The sequence below is a fragment of the Symphodus melops genome, assembly GCF_947650265.1.
Source record: "Symphodus melops genome assembly, chromosome: 14".
Classification (NCBI taxonomy): Eukaryota; Metazoa; Chordata; class Actinopteri; order Labriformes; family Labridae; genus Symphodus; species Symphodus melops.
The window spans coordinates 12844341-12864303 of NC_136704.1; the positions used below are offsets into that span (position 1 = coordinate 12844341).

The window sequence follows — 19963 nt, forward strand, 5'->3', positions numbered from 1 at the left end:
ATAAGCATATTTTTTATGACAGCTGCAAACTCCAGTGACAATTAATCCATCTGACAATTGTCTGATTTGTGATAAAGCAAATGCACTGAGGTGAGAGAACTTTAATTCTCATGACTATATTATTAAATATGACAGACAAACAAGTTGGGAAAACACATACAACCTTCTTTTTATTATACATGGTTGCTTGGAAAGTAAAATCAACATGCTTTGATGCTCATTTGTTCATTATCAGAGGTGTGCCACAAGGTTTGAAAAAGAAAAAAATCCAAATGGTGAAAATTCTTGTCATTAGCGACGAATGAGTGAAACATGATTAGCATCAACATTTTCATAGTTACTACAAATAAATCTTCATATTACCCCCAAAACTGTTTGCCTGATTTATTTTAAGTGCAGGAGGTATGACAGTACTTTTGCACTTCTATAATTGGCGACAGTATTCTTCCACTTGCCCGACTTCCAACATTGACAAGCCAAGAATCATTATTCCTTGTAAGCCAGCGATGTGTCTGTGCATGTTTACTGCTCTAAAACTGAGAGATCCGTCTTTCTGACATCACTTTGAACCGCTAATTGTAATCACTTTGAAATTCAAATCTCTGCTCATAACTATCCGTTCACATTAATGTCATATGAAATCATCTGAAGGGCTTTTTTCTTTTAAAAACACAGACGGGAGGTTTTCCTAGGCGGAGGCTGCAAATTCAATGCATTTATCTTATTTTTTATTTATCAGTAAATACTTGTCACAACTACATATTAAGGAACACTTTTGGTAATATCATTCCAGCTGAGCTACCAAAGTATCCTCCTCAATGCATACTTTACAAGTAGCTTCTTTTCAACCTTAACCTTTTAGTTAAGTTAGTTATCAAAAATGTGCCCATAAATCAAGCCTATGTGAAATAACTGTATTGGCCAAATGGCAAATGTGAAATTTGATGTTGACAGAGGACAAATCAAGGATTCAACAAATGTGTCTTAATCTTTGGGGAACCATGATTTCTGAGACATATTAATTCCAATCCATCCACCAGTTTTACAGGTCGTTTCAAATTGGGCCAACGTGGTAGACCAACCAACCAATTGATAATCAGGTTACCAAATGCAGTAATAAATCATAATGGTGAAAGCCTCGTCGGGGCTTCTTTATATTAAGCCTGAAAACTCTGATCCTCAATGTGCCCGTTCTCTCTGTACCTGCAGAAGAGGGGCGAGGAAGGGAAGAAAATAAGGAGAGCACTCGGGCTGAAACAACAGATTGATTTTGAATATTAGTTTTAGCAAGAGTTTAGAGTGGAGGATGGAGTGCTCAAGGAAACGAAGTGTGCGAGGATGATCAAAGCTCATACTGGAGATAATATGAAGTGCTGACTTAGCTACTTGACCTAACAGCCAAACATGTCCAGTCCCAAACTCCGAACATGTATGGAACAGGATACACTTACAGAGCACATGCATACACAGGTGTTTCTCTCCTAGCATTCTCAGATACAAAAAGTTATCGGTCGCAGCATGTATGTATATACACTAAATAACTCTGGAAATGTATTTTCTTACTTATTGTAACATATGTCCAAATAAAGCCAGTAAAAACATGTTCCCCGTTAGTGAACATTTTAAAAATCATATTTTTCCCTCAACAGTCGAATGACTTCAAATGATTTTTCACAAATTAGTCACAGTATTACTTGTTTGTTAATCATATGATGTGTTTTCAGCTGAAACTTTCCCCTTTAGTTGATTAAAACATAACCTTTGTTAAAAATGTTACCTTTTTCTGTTTCATGTCATCAAGTGTTTTTTTGTATTAAGTTTTTTTTTTCCTCATCATTTTTCTCAACAAGTTCTACTTCTTGTTTGAGCATGGTTTGAATTTCCCTCTGGGTTAATGAAGTATCTATCTGGTGCCCTAATGAACATGCACACTTGAACGCTCCTTGCTCCCTCATGTATTGGCAATGTGGACTGTACCAAATGGTACTGGGGACAGGGGAGGATATCATGGTTTCTCTCTTTGTAATTTGTTTTTTGTCAGTTGTAAAATTAACTGTAGCCTAAATATATATATATTTATGGCTTTGATAGACCGTTGAATGTTATCCTCACAAGTGGTAATGTGGTTTGACCAGGAAGTATTTAAACTAGTTTTTTGAGCCATGCCTCCATTTTGACTGTTGGCCAAAAGAAGTATGTCTGTTTGTGTTAATGCATTTTAATAAATCTAAACACTCGCAGTAAAGCTAAACACTAAATCAAATTCCTGGATTGTTACAACTATTTTGGTTCCCCAACCCTCTTACAACTGCTGCTTTCTATCCTGATTAACTGTGTTTGAAATCATGTCTCTTTGAGCTAAACAATAAAAAATTCAAAAGCACAGAAAATGAAATTATTTTGGTTCCTTCTTACATGTACTTCTGACCAACTCGATTCATTTACTGTTTCAGTTTGTACAGATCAGATAAAGCAAGAAAGTTACAGACTTGAAGGAGGGAAGATGTATGGTGTTGTAAATCATTTGGTTTTGTAGAGTTATTCCAGAACATGAGATGTGAAAGAATGGGGAAACGTTACACACCAGGGGTCTCATTTATCAAACAGCGCATAGAATCCATACTAAACATGTACATGCGCCAAAAAGCCGAAATGACGTGCCCACAAAATAATTTAGATTTATCAAACCGTTTGTACGCACACCGTCATGCAAAGTTCCCTTTATAAATCACGATCCACCTAGAACTGTCCTAGATTAGCCCCCATGTTCCACCCGCAACACGCCCACATTTAATCATAAACAGTCAATGCCGAAAACCGGAAGTTTAGGCAAAGAAAATAAACTTTCTGACCCAGAAAAGGAGGAAGTTATGAATGAATTGAAGGTTGGAAAGCACATATCGTGAGTTTGCTGCAGCAGGAGGGTCACAAACTTCAGACAATGAGACAGCGTTGCTGCGGTGCCAAAACATACACCGTTCATCATTACGCACGAGTATATCTGCAATTTCTTTACGGGACCCACAATGATTTATTTATATTGTCAGAGTGCTCACGTCAATCAGCAGTCTTCATCACTTGATCAAGATCTTATAATTGTAGGCCACATGTTTCATGATAAACTCCTCCTGCTCTGTTACTAATTACAAGGATAGGTCTAACGATCGTGTCAGAGATACACAGTAAATACGTGCAGGTGATGAAGAAGTGCTGAATAAGGACAAGACAAAATGTGGTAAAGCCACCGCTGTGTGTCTGTGCGCTCTGTGCGTCCTGCAGCGCAGTCATCTTTATTCAAACTAAAAATCACAATCAGTCCGGTCCTCTGAGGTCCGTTCGGGTTGATGAAGGTTAGGTGCTGATTAAATATGTGTGGTGGACTTTTATTCATGTTTTGTTTTTTTTACGTTTAAATATTGTCATATTTAAAGTTGTTTTTCGAAAACTGCTCACTATATGCACGCGTATGAAAGAACGGCCAGTTTTAGTGATTATGATGACGCAAATCTGTCAGTAAGTTTAATATTTAGTGAAATAAAATGTGGGAGAGACGTCAATACATTCTGCAGGCTTCAATTCAACACTTCGCCGTGTGTGTCGCCGATTTACCATGCCTCCAAAATGTAGGTTAGAGTTTCCTTAAATGTGCGCACATTTTACCGTTAAGATTGTTTTTATAGATCACAAACTTTGCGTGGGAAAGGGCGTAGGCCTAAGTTTCTGTTTTGTTCCTATGCAACATTATAAATGAGAACCCAGGTATGGATATTATTCACCTACAGACTAATCCTACTGTGAACTTAACCTTTCATCCACATCAAATACATTTTTCACTCAAATTATGATTGTGAATAAAATAAGTGAAATTTAAAAATAGACAAATACTCTTATGTAGAGAACATGTTCTTGACATTAAAGTGTAAAAACACAATGATGTATGTTGTGAGCGGAGCCCAAGTGGTAGTAGAAGGTTAGTTATCAATGTTAAATTACCTGGTGATACTCCAGCAGAACCCTTGTTTACCTTCTAAATGGCGCAGGAAACATGCAAACCTGTTTCTTTGTCTGTCTGAGATTCATTTGCTTTTCATTCTGTGCCTTTCTTGAGGTAATGTTGTGAGTTTGTATATTGTGATTTTATTTAAAAATTGACCGGATGCTCTGTGTGTTTCCCTGTCAGACTTCCTGTGGGGGTGGATCTAATCTGTTCAGCTTGACACATACTTGCATCAACCTCTTTGAACACTGACTCAGTGCATATTTGAAACTGAGCGGAGCGAGTTGAGTGTCATTGAGTAGAGTGGAAGTAAACTGCGTCACAGTGCCTGGCATTGACGGACCACATTGTGCCTGGACTATTTGGAAATTATAAGGGTGTCCTCCAAAACATTATTCTAAAACAAAGGTCATTTTCATTCATGTCCCTGTTCAGTCCTCCAACGACCCAAGACATTCTTTCTCTCAAACTGCAGCATCTACTGCAAATTGGTCTATTATTACTCCAACACTGTATGTTAAAGTGTCCTTGTCACCTGACATATCACCAGTGTTCCTGGTGTTTGAGACAGAAACGACTGAGAACATGTAGTTTACTGTACCAAAAACACATTTTCTTTAAAGCCATTATTTTCCATTGAACTCTCCGACTTCCACTACACCTTTTTTTTATGGCAGACATTTGGAGTTGACATTTGACAAATTCAGTTCCATTAAGTGTTTCTGTCAGTGAGCCAGCACATTTAATGCAATGGCCCTGGAAGCAGCTCACCTAAATAGAATGAGCTTGTTATTTGTGTTATAAATCACCTGCTTTGCCTTCAAGGAGCCAAAATGCCCACGTTTGAAAAGGCCCAGTGAAGACTCAGCAGAAGTTAGCCTAATGCAAAACTATACGTCTCTACTGCAACACTGTTAGCACACAACAGTACCTGAGATGAGTTTGGGCGAATACAAATTGATTAAACTGTATAATAATAATATACAATATACAATAATAAAATGTATACATAGCTACATGCCTTGTTTTTGTATTCAACCTTTCCACTGACGTCTAATACATACTCTCCTTTCACTTAAAATGTGAGTCAGTATACACATTCCGTGGCTCTGTATGGTAGAATTTGTTTCATGTTCTAGGCTATTCTTAAGAGCGTCTACCTTTATTAGAAAAGTATACATTGAAATGACAGAAATTTGAAATTGAAATGGTTTGGATGCTTGTGTGTATGATCAGTTAAGGGCAGCTTATTGTGTTCTCTGCATTTATATCTCCCATCAAACTGATCACTCATTTATAAGGAGATATTCTTGATTTAATTTTCGTCACATACTCCAGGCAGAACATCAATGTCAACAAGTCGAAGCATGGAAGATTTTACAAATCTTTATAAAAAAAATTTAAATGGGAAATAGTCAACATTTAGCAGACCACCACCATTTGTCTAGGAATAACAATAAAGTGAAGGGCTTTGCTGCAAAGCTTGATGGACACAGTTTTTGAGCTGAGACAGTAAGTGATTTCCATTCTATAACTTCTCAGCCTCTCTCGTAGTTTTCTTTAAGCGTAACACTTTTTGTTGTAAATGCATTCATTTACTCAGCTCTTTTCATGAAAGTATCATACATAAACTTGTACACACTAACTCTCGCAAAGAAAGGCATTTTTCAGAGTTGGACTGCGTACAAGAGTTAGCATGAAATTTGCATGAAACAACTTACATCACACACTCGACATGCATCATTAGTTTTGAGTCCCTAAAGACTCATGGTAGAAGATTTATATTTTGCCAAATTGCATTACTTACAAGTACAATGTTTGTGCCTTTTAGACAAACAGTGGCATCCATCAATCTTATTCATTCAACTAAATACACCTATATAAACCAGAATCAGACCATTAAATTCACAAGACAAGCTGAATGTGTGCTTGAGTAATTAAAATGTCATGTTTGTTATGTCGTTGACCTTCTGTGTTGCATTCGATCTCAGCTCCACAATTCAGTCTTTTATTAACTGTCCGAGTGAATGTAGTGCCCTCTTCATTGGCAGTGTTGTTTCCTTGAGCCATCAGCGTTGGGAGGTAGCTCTGGCTTGTTAGATCATTAGACTCAGCCTCTGACAGCCAACAAAACAGAGTTATAATGCAGCGATGAGTTTAGTCAAATTCTGTTTGCAGAGACCTTGAGAGTGTCAGTCTAAATAATTGAGGATCTTAAGCCTTTATTGGGAAGGACCCAGATAAAATGAAGTAATATGATGTACTATTATGCACATACAGGCTTAAATCGAAATGCAATAAGTTATTAAAAAAAGTGGTCATTTGTGGTGTGGTAAACAACAGAGAGGTTTGACTGGATTCAGCAGTTTCCATTCGTATTATCTACCTGCTGTAGGAGGCAGCTGCTGTCTAAAGAAAGTTTCAAAAACCGACAATGTGCTTCCTGCTTTTCCTCAAAAGGTGAACAGACTCATGGCAGGCAAAGTGAACATTAACCTGAATTCATAAACTACTAATTAGCTTGATATATTTGTCAGACTCTCGAGGAGATTAAAGCCAGAAGTCATGGGGGTGAATTTTGGACTCTATAATGAACTAGACTCCAATTGAATGGTAATAGTGCTACACAGTATCTGCTTGAAGGTAATAACTACAGCATAAAGAAAAGTGCACTGTTTAGATTCATCTTTGTGTTCACGTCGATGAATAATATTGAATTCTACCTGAAAAAAAACATTGTTTTCCTTAAATGTAAGCCGACACTTTAGATGGAGATAGCATTCATTCATGAAAGGACATTTTCTTTAAGTTTGCTTCACAGCGCCTAAAATCCTCTGCCAACAACCAAGACAAATACTTTCCTGCTTGGCCACTGCTGATCTTTAAGCCAAATACAAAACATTTCACTCAACATACTGTTACGAAACAAAGCCTGCAAACTGTATGTAATCTCCTCTTCAATATTCAGCTCTCTTTCTATACTTTTCCATTCCCCCCCCCCCTCGAGTATTTTTACCCTTTCATTTTCACATTTCTTCTTTAAGCGCTCCACAACTCGTTTCCATTTGCTCCCTTATTTCTGCTTCACAGTTACAAAAACAGGTTAGATAGAGGAGGAATACGCAGGCAGAATATTTCTCTGCAAGATATTCACATAATGCGTCCCTGGCCTTTTTCGTTTGTGTGTCATCTGTTGCGTTTAAGACCTGGCAACGGATCAAGTTGTTTAATAGAAAAACATCACTGCTGTGTACCTGTCTGTGTATGAGAGCGTCTTCACGTGTCTCTGTCTTAGGTTGTATCTCAGCAGCCACACCTGCCTCTGGGTGCTGCTGTGTTGTGTATGTGTGTCTCTGATTGCCTGCAATGTGTGCTTCCTCCTGATAGGGTTTTCAGTCGTCTGTAACGGCTGAAATTGTATTTGCTAATGGAGCAATTTTGGGAAAAGCAGGCTCAGATGGAAACAGAGCTATCTGACCCAAGATAAAAAAAACCTGTTGTTTGTGAGTATAGTATATCCTCCCACTGATGCACTTATATCATCTGGCATTTTAGTTGTACTATTCTCTAGAAAAGTTGCATAACTTAGAATTTCACTTCAGTTCCAACATCGTGGTGTTTCTACGATTATAGTTATCAGTCATAAGCTAAAATGTGTGTGACTTTGTGAGAGTAGAAAAGGGTAAATAGTTAAGAAGTAAAAATTGTTCATCTATAAATATACATTTAAAAAAAAAAAACTCCCCTGCCATAATTAAGAATACCAATCTGAGCACACAGATGATAGTGTTTATCCTTCATTGGTGTAATGATGGATCATGGTTCATCAGTTAAGTGCTGGTGCTGTAAAAAAAATAAAAAAATAAAAAACTGCTTTTAAATTGCTATGACAGGTGCAGGCACATCTGGAGTTCAGACGCTCTTTGGTCGCAGCATTACGCAACACTGAGTTCCCATTTACTGTACTCTTGAGTCCAACTGGGAGAATAACTGAATAGTGAACTGAAAGCTGCACCTTGCACAGTAATTGATGTCACTGTTTACAAACCAAAACAATGTTTTTTGATTAATGCTATGCTGGTCTTTAAGCCCTTGTTCAGACAATACTGCATTACATAACAGATGTTAGACGGGCTCAAGTAGAGCATTCATTTTTTTCAAGATCTTTCGGCTTTTTTAGATAGGACAGCTGAAGAGAGAGAAGATGTTGGGAGGAGACAGAGAGATGGATGACATGCAGCTAAAGGACAATGTTGGATTCAAATGTATTGGTTCTGTGACGAGAACTAATAGCCTGTATACATGGGGCACGCTACATAACCACTAGGCCACTGGTGCCTTCCAAATTAAGTTTTCAACCAGTGTCTCGCTAAAAAATAATGTTCTACAACAATCAACTTCATACAGAAGGAAGGGATGACTTGGTACTTATAGAGAGAATCTTCTGCAGCTATAGATATCATCTCAATACAGTTTCATTCCTTTGCCTCAAAAAGCCCGAGGCATTTTATTGATTAAAAAACATTAGAACCCGAAGAAATTGGGTTCTTTTCCAGCTCTCTGATTATTATGGTGTCATTCCAAAAGACGTGTAGATATAGTGGAATGGACCTTCCTCTTACCTCTAAAGTAATTGAAAAGGTCTCTATCTTGCTCCATCCCTGGTCACTCTTTCATTAGCCCCACACTCTGCTCTCTGAACGGGGTCGTAAGGCTTCCCAGTCGGTGTTACCTTGAGCAAGACATTACCGCCATTGGTGGAAGTATGAAATGGTCATAGTTCTAATAAGATAAAGAAGTCAAAGCAGTGTGGTGGCAGGAGGTGAGTTTGAGTTCAGGGTTGGAACAATGAGGTTGTTAGGTGAGTTAATATTTTTTAGGCTATAAGGTGTGAATACATGAATGTGAAAGGCAGCTTTAATGAAAATCTATCAAATCTGAGTATTTTGAAATCTTTATAAGCTTGTTTTTTTCCCCTCAGAGGGAAATCTAACTTTAATATACACCAGAATTGGTTTCACATCTTTTTTTTTAATGCTATAAGGAATGAGGTAAAAGTTACAACCTCTCTAGTGGTTCAACTTTTTGTTCTTGGGAGTTATGCATTTTTGAAGAAGGAAAATGATTACCATGCAAAAATCTACTGGCAGATTCAGATCATTGATGCTTCAGCTTTTACATCTTGTGATCCGGAGTCATGTCTTTGTAATGTACAGTACCTTATCATGGAAAAAGAGCTGAAAGGAACAGAGTGGATTCAATATAAAATGTAAATCTCTTGTTTAAACTGACATTTGTCAATCTAAAAACTACAGTCTAATAATTTTATCATGCCTACATGTTGTTGTTGACCTTGCACGTGTGTGTGTGTGTGTGTGTGTGTGTGTGTGTGTGTGTGTGTGTGTGTGTGTGTGTGTTTAGAGGTTGGGGTAATGGGGTATGGAAGGATGTGAGGGCATGGTATATACTGTAGGTGGTTTGACTTAAGGACCAAGGGAGCACAAGGTCAGCTGTCCACATTTGGAGGCAGCCAGCCAGTCATCATTGGATTACAAGGCATTGTGACCTTCAGCCTTCAACGAGATGTAAAAAAAAAGTCCTGGCACAAATAGTACTTTTACTTCCACACACACACTGACTCACTCTCGGACACACACATTAGTTGCCAGTAAGGACTAGCTGGTAAAGAAAGCCTCAGATTTCCTTCCATAAATCCAGCTTATGGACGAATGGCTGCTACAAACAGAGAAAAAGCCTCCACAGCAAAATCACAAACGCTGAAGGCTACAAAGAGCAGGAGGGGTCATTTTTTTTACTTTTTAGGACTGGGTGATAAAGACTGGAGCGATGACAAAGAGCAGAGATACAAGGAGAAAATAAATAAAGCATGGTGGGCATTAGAGAGGACAGGATTATCTTTCTTTCTTTTGGTGCGAAACGGTCTGGAATCATGCCACGGCTTCTTCACATTTGTTTCACCGTATCTTCATGCACAGGGACGCAAAACCCATGAAAACATTTTATACAAAGAGTCCACACCGATGCAGTTGTCTGAGTAAAACCATACAGCAGTGCCTTGAGCTGTATTGGCTAGATTTTAATAAACCCAATAGTAGATGTGTTATTTATTTCAAAATCACATTAACCAACCTTATAATGGTGCTAGAGGAACACCAGTCATAACTTGTTCTACTCTCAACATCATGGGTATATGTATCACATTTCTTGGCAAACCATTTGATGGCTGTAAAGACATTCAATTTAAAAAAAAAAGTAATCCCTGCAGTCACACCAGAAGAACACTATCCAGGAATGTGTATAGAAAGTTATATTACAATACATCTAATAGTTAAAGGGATGTTTGATTTGATCCAGGTGAAAGATCTTTCACAAGACGCCCAGTAACCACGGTGACCTGGAAATGTATTCCCAAAACATTCCATCAGTCAGCAGAGCATGTGTATTGGAGCGTTAACAGAATGCTCATTAATTACAGGGTGTTGGGATTGGCTGGGTTTGGGGTCGATGTGGCACATGAGATGATGAAAGATATGCCTAATGTGATGTGTCATTAGTTGCAGGAGCTACATTTACATGTATTTTCCTTGCATTATTTGTTCTTTTTTTTCTGCATTTTATTTCAGATTATTATTTTTTTTTTTTATGTTCGCCTTCCGCATGCGGAGAGTTGAGACTATAAGTTAGTGTGTGGAGCGCACCTCGGAGGAAGGCGGGTCACAGCCCATGATGTCATTGAGCATCCAAGTTAATGACAGGTCGCACACTGTATACTCTCACTGGATACATTTTTTTTGGATAGTGTGTGTGTGTGTGTATCGTTTCCATGTGGTAAATAAAAAAAGGATACTGGAGAGGTCACAGGACAAACTTTATTCTTCACATGGATTGTCACATCCAAAGTAAAGCGAAAGTCAGCAGAACAATGTGATTCAAATACTCAATGAAGAGAAGGGGACATTGAAAGCATATTAAAGTAAAAAATAAAGAGAATGAATTGAAGGGAAGAGAAGGCAGAAAATGAAGGAGTCAAAGTTAATGAGCTCAATAGCTTTCTATTTTACCCGCTACACTTTACTGCTCTTTAAGAGTCTTTGGCCAAGCAGTTGTCCTTCGTTTAAATCCATACTTAAAAAAGCAAGAAGTGTTTTAATGTTCCAGACAGTCTCCACTCAATCATAAAAAAAAAAAAAAAAATTGAGGTAATGTCTAAAAATGTTCATAAAGTTCATGATACTTTGACATAAAAAGTGTGGCTCCTCAAATGAATGTTAACAATGAGACATCCGATTCTATTGCTTAGAGTGGAGGTCAATTGAAAGACTATATGGCATTTTGAATTTACATCTTTGGACCAACCACCCACCAGGGCCCAAAAATCATTCAAGGCATTTAAATATTTAAATCAACATTGATCAAGGGGCCGCCTGTAGCTAGTGGTAAGTGTGAGCATCACATTGTACAGAGGCTGTAGTCCTCCGAGCGGGCAGCACTGATTTGATTCACTTTCCTTGTTTAAGACAATCTGTCAGTCATTGTAAGTTAAGCTTATGAAATGCAAAACTTACCAAAACAAGAATAGCAGACACACGGTGCTGAAGTGATTCATGATGCAAACAACCTGAAGGCCAAAATCTTTTCGCCTAAAGCCTTGTGTCTTTTTTGTGTCTACTTTCTCCCTCTAGAATCTGCAGTTGACATCTGTGTAGCCTTAGGGCTGAACCTGTAAAGCAAAAATATGAAGATGACCTGCTCGTTTACTGTCCGTCTTGCTGCATAACCCATCTTGTGGCCTTGTTCCTGTCTGAAGGGTGAGTAATCTGGCTGCGGTTGTACAAATGTTGTTCGCTTGTTTGCTGGATACACTCAGCACTGCACACATGTCAAAGCCATGTAGCTAACACCCACCAAATGGGGAGTTAAAAGCAGCTGCTGTCGTGAAAGAGAAGTCTTCTACTTTTGAACAAAATCCCATCACCCAGGACAGAACCTGTGAGATGTGTATTAAATGTAAACTCGGTTCAATTCTGAGCTGGAAATTACTGTGGCCATACGACTGATCCTTACATGATGAGAGCACATCTGTCCACACTACATGATTAAAACAGTCAATAAACTTCAGTCATGCAAAGTCGTAGATCTTGGATTACAGCTCGTCGGCTGAGCAATCTTTAAAGTGTGTCAGTATGTGTTGTCATTCATTGTTGATCAGACGTTAAATTGACTTTTGATCACTTTCCATGTTACATAAAATATGTCAACTGTATGAAATCTCAAAAAACAAGTGCTCCTGTAATATTTAACACTAGATATTTCATTTTGATATTCAGCATCACATAAGGAAAGCTTGAATGTGGATTTTTTTTTTCCTAAGCAACTTTGCCTTTTTTATTCAGACTTATCGAGCCACACTCGGTTTCTTTTCACAGAAAATGCTAAAATGTTCGGGCTTCAAGCTATTTTCTATCAACTGTATGACAATGAGATTCAACAACATCTGCCTGAGGAAGGAAACTTTTAGATATCAGTATTGAAATGTCCTACACATTTAAATTGTTATACTGAAATCAATTTGAACTCTTTAAAAGTTGTACGTCATGTTGTGTTACCAGAAGGAAGCAATCTTGGGAATAAGCCCTCCTCTTACAAAATACAACAATATACTGAAATATAATCAAATATTTTTTCTGTTATTTTTTAAACATCTATGTGATGGATTTTCTCTCGAGAGGTTTCAGTGCACACCTCGACATCATTACTCCTGTAATGAAAAGTCAACTGCACAGATCCATCATGCTATTCATTCTGCTAGTAGAATAACACATTTATCATAGCGACTTGGGATTTTAAAGGTAGAAGGACTTTTGATCCAGTAGATGTCCCCCCTGAGCACCAACATCAAACCATAACAACTAGAGCTGTTTTCCTGTGTTAGCATGCTAATGGTAGCGCTCTTTATTGCTAATGGTAGAGTTTGTTCTCTTAGCTTCACATATACATTTACACAAAATGAACATGATTTAAAATGCTTACAGTGTGTGAGATTTAAATGAGCAGTGAGTACAGTATGCTGTTTTTCTTTTCTTGAGTCCATCACTTAAACAGCTTTTATACGCAAGGGGACGAGCTAGCTGCCCCGTCCATGTAAACACGATGTGGATACGGATCAGACAACATCACAGACTATGCAAAAATACTTTTTAAAGATTTTTTCATCTTAATCCGTTATTTAATACATTCATTCATATGGATTTACTGTTTTGGATGCCCACACTAAATCTTGGTCAAGTCTTTTTAAACACATAGATTCACAGAGAAAAGGTTAATATGCGGTATTTCTCTAAAATATAGAAATCTGTAAGAAGGAAACATTTAGTGTTTGTTTAAGATATAAAGAAGGCAAGATCTTTTTTCTAGTCTGTTTCCCTCTGCCTTCCGGATACAAAATACTCAGCTACATATAGTAGCTGTGATTTGTTGAGTGATGTGGTTTAACTTTAGCTTTTTTTTTTTTTTTTTTTTGGGGGGGGGGGGGACTCTTGAAATCCATTTGAGACTGAAAAATTTATATCGTCTTTACTTGTCACATTGTAGCACTGAGGCTTAATAACTCAGCACTGCCAAGGAGATTCTCCTCATAGTCAACTACACATTTTAACTCAGCATGTGCTAGAGAACGTTTAAATGTAAAGTGCATTAATTGAACATTTAGAAAAGGGAACCTATTGAGAGTGAGGGTGCAGAGTTAAGTGGAGCACCAGGGACTGAATAGCAGACTTGTGAATTAAAATGATAAGGTATCTGATCTGAATCGCTTCTATTACTCCTTGTTCTGCTCCTCTTTTTCCCATCTTCCACTCCTCCCCTGCTCCTTTAGGCTCATTTAGTTAATTAAGGCCATGAAATGTTTCAGAAACCAATTATGCTGTGACATTATTAAAAGACTAGGGTTCCTTGTAAGTGCAGATTGTGCCAGTCTACCAAGAGAAAGGAAACATGTCTGACCTAAGCAGCTGCTGAAATAGGGTTCAGATTCATCCAGCAAAAGGCAGCATCAGCAACTTTTACTTTCCTTTTTGTTAGTTTTTTCTTCATCACTTCACTTGTGGATCCACATGATCTCTTCTTACTGATACTTGAAAAAAACTCATTTGTGGTTGTGACAGACCTTAACGTTCTCTGCAACTGGATTTTTAATAGGGATAAGAAGGAGCTGACATCAGATTGCAGACAATGCTGATAGGATCTCTCATTAATGTGGAGCACTGCAACGCTTACAAAAGAGAATCCATCCTTAATACACTGTCTAGTCGGTGTGCATGTGGAGAATTCCTCTGGCTTCAATACGGTGACACTTAATTTTCTTCACATAATCTTATAATACCATTCTCTCCAATTATAAACGTCTGATTTAATTTAATTTACAATTTGGTTGCTTTTCCTTCCTGAAATGTGTCCGTTTGCCTTTATTTAAAAGACTGGTGGGGCTGATGTTGTCTAATCTAATGGTCAATGTAAAGTATCTGTCATGACCAGTTTGATGGTGAAAGGCTCTACAATCTACATCATAATTATTTGTATCCCTTGTGATCAAGTGTGAATGTTGTGATGACATGTCTGCGTGAAGAAATGACACTGGTGGTAAGGACACGAACATCTGCTGATTTTCTTTTTGTTCATGATTCTATATAATTGCTGCAAAAAGAAAGCTGTCGAACAAACCAACACAGGGACTCATGAAGGAATATTTTCCTTGTTCGTCAACATACTGCATGAGTTCCAGAGGACTGTACAACATGCACAGTGGTTTGTTGTGCAGTGAAGGATGATGCATTTGAAGGGAGAAAAGAAAAGAGAGTGGAGATATTTATTTTCCTACTTCTAGTATTGCTTCGAGAATATGCAAATAATCTGCGGAACGATTGACACCTAAGGTTGTTAATTAACATACGTCTTCTTTTTAGAGTTGTATATAGCAGGCGTGTCCCATCTCTCTGTCAGTACATGTTCAATGTGAATGAAGGCATTCACAAGCAGTTTACTGCAGAGTGTTATCGATGAAATGTTGTACTTATTTTCATAATGATAGACCTCAAATCATATCATGTATATTACACCATGTTAGCTGTGGGAGTATCGCCCAACTGGGGGAGGGGTTACTTGTCTTTGTGATGTCATGAAGTGATAATCTTTAAAAGTGGAGCAGGTGGGGTCGCCGGTAGCGCAGCGGCAGTGCGCGCGATCCCATGTATTGAGGCTCAGTCCTCGCGCGCGGGCGGCCCGGGTTCGCGTCCGGCCTGTGGCCCATTTCCCGCATGTCTCCCCCCACTCTCTCCCCCTTTCCGACTCTATCCACTTTCCTCCCTCTATAATAAAGGCATAAAAAGCCAAAAAATAAATCTTTAAAAAAAAAAAAAAAAAAAAAAAGTGGAGCAGGTGAAATCAAAAGACAGAAAGAACAGACTTTTCACTTAATTGGAGAGTTTGTAGACTGGCAAGGGACACATACAAAAACATGGTATAATGTATTTTAAATGTGTTGTTATCTTTACATTACAGGGATGTCTATTAACCTCATGTTGCATTTATCATGCTGTTAGCCAGCATGCTCTTTTTTGTGAACTGCAACTAAAAAAAAATGCGTGCAGGTTTTTAAAACTCCAAAGAAGCCAAATTTCCAACACCATAAAAATGAAATACACAGACAGTGTGCATGCCAGTAAGCTTCTTGACAAGGTCAGCTGCAGAAAATGACAGGACCATCTTGTGAACTGCTCTGGAAACTATGTTTAGAGTTATGTTTAGAAAATACTTTGAGAAATAGACAGAATGTGAAGTTACGGTCCATTGTAACTTTCCTTATGCAGGGTATTTATGAAACACTGAGATAATATCTGAATGTGCGGCTTTATATACAAAATGAAACCAGCAGTTATAATCCCATCCAACAGATACATGGTTCTACACAAGGGCATTGTTTGGGACATATTCTGAGCAAAATCTGTTCAAAGCCTGGGCCAGTATTTTAAAAATAACCCCACATCTGCCTGCTCTGGAGTCTTTGAGATATTGCAAGAAACTCTTAAAATTTTAATGTGTGAGCTTTTCCCAGCAGCGCTATGTTTGTATTGTTCTGCTTGACTATGCACTATTCCCAGTGATTTAAAGTCTTGAAGGTTTGGTGTATACAGTTCTTTGTTCATGTTGTGCCAGCAACAGCACCTGCAATGTTTACTGAGACAAAGCATTCGCTCATTGCATTCCTAAAGTCGAGCCTCGATTCATATAATCAGGATATACTGTACGTGACACTTCTGTCACGTTGAACATCACGAGACCTAAACAACAGGTGTCTTCAGCTCAATGATGAAGGTCAGTGATAATCAGACAGACAACTTTTATGCAGTGAGGATGGACTTCTGTACCTAAAGTGGTCTTTTTTTTAACATGCCGTTTCTATTCTAGAGAGAGACACACATTTTTAGAGTTGGTGCTGCATAGCTCCAGAGAACATAGATAATGGACTATGTTGCTACCCAATGCTCTATTGTATAAGCTGTGATATTGCTGCAACACTGTTGCTATAGTGCAGTAATGGTATGAGCATGAGTCCATATAACCCTTCTGCGACTTTGTAACATTTCAGTAATATCATTGGTCCCTGACATGGGGCAGCTGTGTGCAGGTATTCTCTCTCTCTGGTAAATGCTCAAACACGTGGACCAGAATATCTGATTCGACATTGGAGAAGCATATTGAAGGAGACCTTTAACAGGTGATTGGATGGGGCGGATTGTGAAAAATGTTCTATAATCATGGAAAACAAAAAAAAGACGGTTCAAATATCGGCAAAGTTTTCCTTTATGTTGTAATAAGGAGATGCACAAACCTTTTTTTTTTCTTTTTTTCATTATTTAGGATGATTACATGTCCAGCATATTGTCATTGCGGGTTACATTCTTTTACAGTCTGATCCATTATTCATTTTTTATGTCATAGCAATATACATCATATTACAACATTAATCAGAACAGAACATGGTGTGTTATATAAAATTACAAAAAAGGGAAGAAAAGTGAAAAAAACAACAGAAAAACATGTTTAATAGGTTTCCCCTTCTTTCTCAAATGTAGGTCGGGCATCTTGGGGAAATATACATTTTCCATGTCTTCCAAAGTTCCTCATATTAACAGTCCTGGAGCCTCAAAGAGAAAGTAATTCTCTCCATTACATATATTTCATATATAATGTCATGCCATTCCTTAATAGATGGGGTATTTGATTTAAGCCATTTCTTTGTGACTGCTTTCCTAACTGCTGGACTCAGTATTCCAAACAGTTTCTTAGTTGCAATGCTTGTGTTCGTTGAAGATAGGAGTCCAAAAAAAAAGTTTGTCCCAATTGAAAGTTATTTTTGTCCCAAATATAATTTCTAATTTGAAATGAACCTTGCGCCAATAAGAGTGTACCTTTGGACAGTCCCAAAACACGTGATAGTGGTTAGCATCCTGAGAGCCACAATTCCTCCAGCATTCCTGAATAAGGAGATTCAGGAATGAGTCTTCCAGCCAAATGTTCTCCAGAGAAGTGAGCTTGAGATTCTCCATTGAGCTCCACAATATTTAGACCATACTTCCCCTGGGATGCACTTATTACTCTCCTTTTCCCATTTTTGTTTGATATATGGAGATGCACAAAACTTAATGCTACCAGTTACCACTAACTCAGAAAGGAGGGGGCACCGTGTGACTACAAGGAACAGAGAGAGAGAGAGAGAGAGAGAGAGAGAGAGAGAGAGAGAAAGTTCAGCACCACGGACAGCGCACTGGAGCGCTGGGGAGGACAAATGAGTTCATTGCATTTGAAGCTGTGCACATAGTTGTGCCTTACTGAACTGTTAGAGACAGAACTATACACTGCACTCGCACCTGCCTCGTCCAGTGCAAGTGGAGATCCGGCAGATTTTTCTTTTTAATCGGGTATCGGTGAATAGGAAGGCAAGTTCGCTGCAGAGCGAAGTGCGTTGCGCTTACTGGCATATGCCAGTGTTAGTCTGCGCGATCCTTACATCATCACTTTATGAGAGAGAGAGAGAGAGAGATACGAGAGAGAGTGAGCGAGAGAGAGAGAGAGAGGGTGAGCGAGAGAGAGGGAGGGATACAAATGGGGGGGTAGAGAGCGAATAGCCAGGCTCCTCTTGCCAGTCTTCTGCTGAGAAGCAAGTCTGACGGACCGATTGGCATTACCAGCTCTCCACTGTTTCTTTTTTCCCACCAAGTGGTTCCTCTCCCTCTCCCATTGAGTTGCCTCCACGCCGGCCGTGAAACATGCACCGGCACCGTCTTGCCCGTGGACTGACGTTGTTATTGCAGGTCGCGTTGTGGATTTTCAGCCATGTCAGCGGCGTACACGGAGCTTTGCCAACAAACCGTAAGTTATTGTTTGGCTTTATTCTGTTTGTTTTGTATGTTTCTCCAAGCGCCGAGCAAGTCAAGTCTCTGGATGTGGGTGGGAGGCAGAGCGAGTCAGTGTGAGGCATGGACAATGCGTTATTGACCAGCGGGGCTGCAGGTATCTCAGGGAGGTGTCAGCTTGTGGCTTCCCGGAGCTCAGAGTCCACATGAGTTCAGACCCGTGCTAACTCCTCTCTGGAGTCTAGATTTAAGCACTCGTTGAGGATTTTTTTCAGGACATCAAGATAGAGCTGGTCAAAAAAGAATTTCACCGAGTAAGTGAGTTTGTGTCTCTGTGTGTATTTATTCTAAATCCTGTGGCAGAGTCATCTTGTGGGACAGGCATTTTAAACCCCGTCACTTATTTGGATATAATAATACTGCTTAAAGGTATCAGGTATGTTTAGATCTCTCAGGATTTTTATTGATTAAATATTTAAATTTTAATTTTTAAATAAATAAGATAATTTGACTTGTTTTCTGACTATTGCACTTCATTTTGCCTTCATACAATGAAATTCAGCAGAAACATTGCTGGGACTTCTAAGTTAGCCAAAGCTCCATAAGTCCAGACTGTCAGTTAAAGATTTCACACGTTGAAGCTATTCTTGTGCGCTCTGATTGGCTACGTGTTGCTGATATAACTGCAGCCGAAGAGAAGTTTCTGAGAAATGTGAAGTTAGTTTTTTTTTTTTTTTTTATCAATCCACGTTTCCCAAGTCAAGCCTTTTTACGTGTTTTGAACACAATGTAGGCTATTCATTCCAAAAGAGTAATCGCGCAATAAACTTTTGCTCGATGAAATACTGCTTTAATTTGAGAGCTCTGAACTCCAATTGCAGTTTAAGCATCGAGAGTTTCTTTAGTATCTAATTCCTGGTATTTCCAAATATTATATAATTTGCTCATAGTTTATCATTTATTATTTCACTCTAAACTCACTCTGGGAAGTGGGCTGTATTAGGTCACTGTTCTTCTTGGCTCTTACCTTCTCCTTGATAACGTTAAGCTTCCATGCGCAATGATTTGTTATAGCCATCTTAAATGAGACAGTTCTGTTTGGTTCTGTCTTCCACTGGAGAAGCTTTCACACTTGGTTCGGTCGTATTTCGGGGTAGTTGACAGTGACCGAGCCGGTTTGACTGATTCCCCGGTGATCGTCGGGTCTTCTCGGGTCCCGCATGAATGTTTCCGGGGACTCGGCTCATTAATCATCCCGTCCGACAGACAACAGAAAGACGGCCCCGCGCGTCATTTGCTCGTGCGCGTCTCTGCGCGGAAATGTCTGGGTGCGCGTGAGTGAGAGAGTGGAGAAAAAAGGAAGAGAAGCCAGAGAACAGCTGTGGGTTACTGTTTCACAGTTTAAGTCTGAACGTTAATAAGTGCCAAATTAACAGCACTTTATTTATGAAACTCACTGATCCCTTTATGGCAATATTTGCTCGTCTTGTTGTTGAGGGTCAACAGACTGGAAGTTCACTTACAGATTTTTAAT

The 19963-nt window shown here is 38.8% G+C and overlaps 1 protein-coding gene and 1 long non-coding RNA gene across 2 annotated transcripts in view; both read left to right on the forward strand.

Annotated features, from left to right (window-relative positions):
* LOC306835023 overlaps positions 1-11907 on the forward strand; it is a 75239-nt gene extending 63332 nt beyond the window's left edge. The window contains exon 3 of the long non-coding RNA XR_013780558.1: positions 11701-11907. This is a non-coding gene — a long non-coding RNA (uncharacterized lncRNA). The remainder of the gene's footprint in view (positions 1-11700) is intronic.
* Positions 11908-18167: 6260 nt separating this feature from the next.
* The window catches only part of LOC306835014 (contactin-associated protein-like 2), a 229126-nt gene continuing 227330 nt past the window's right edge, over positions 18168-19963 (forward strand). Inside the window, exon 1 of the mRNA XM_079361385.1 lies at positions 18168-18445. Within this exon, the coding sequence (XP_079217511.1) occupies positions 18343-18445 (103 nt within the window). The 5' untranslated portion in view covers positions 18168-18342. The remainder of the gene's footprint in view (positions 18446-19963) is intronic.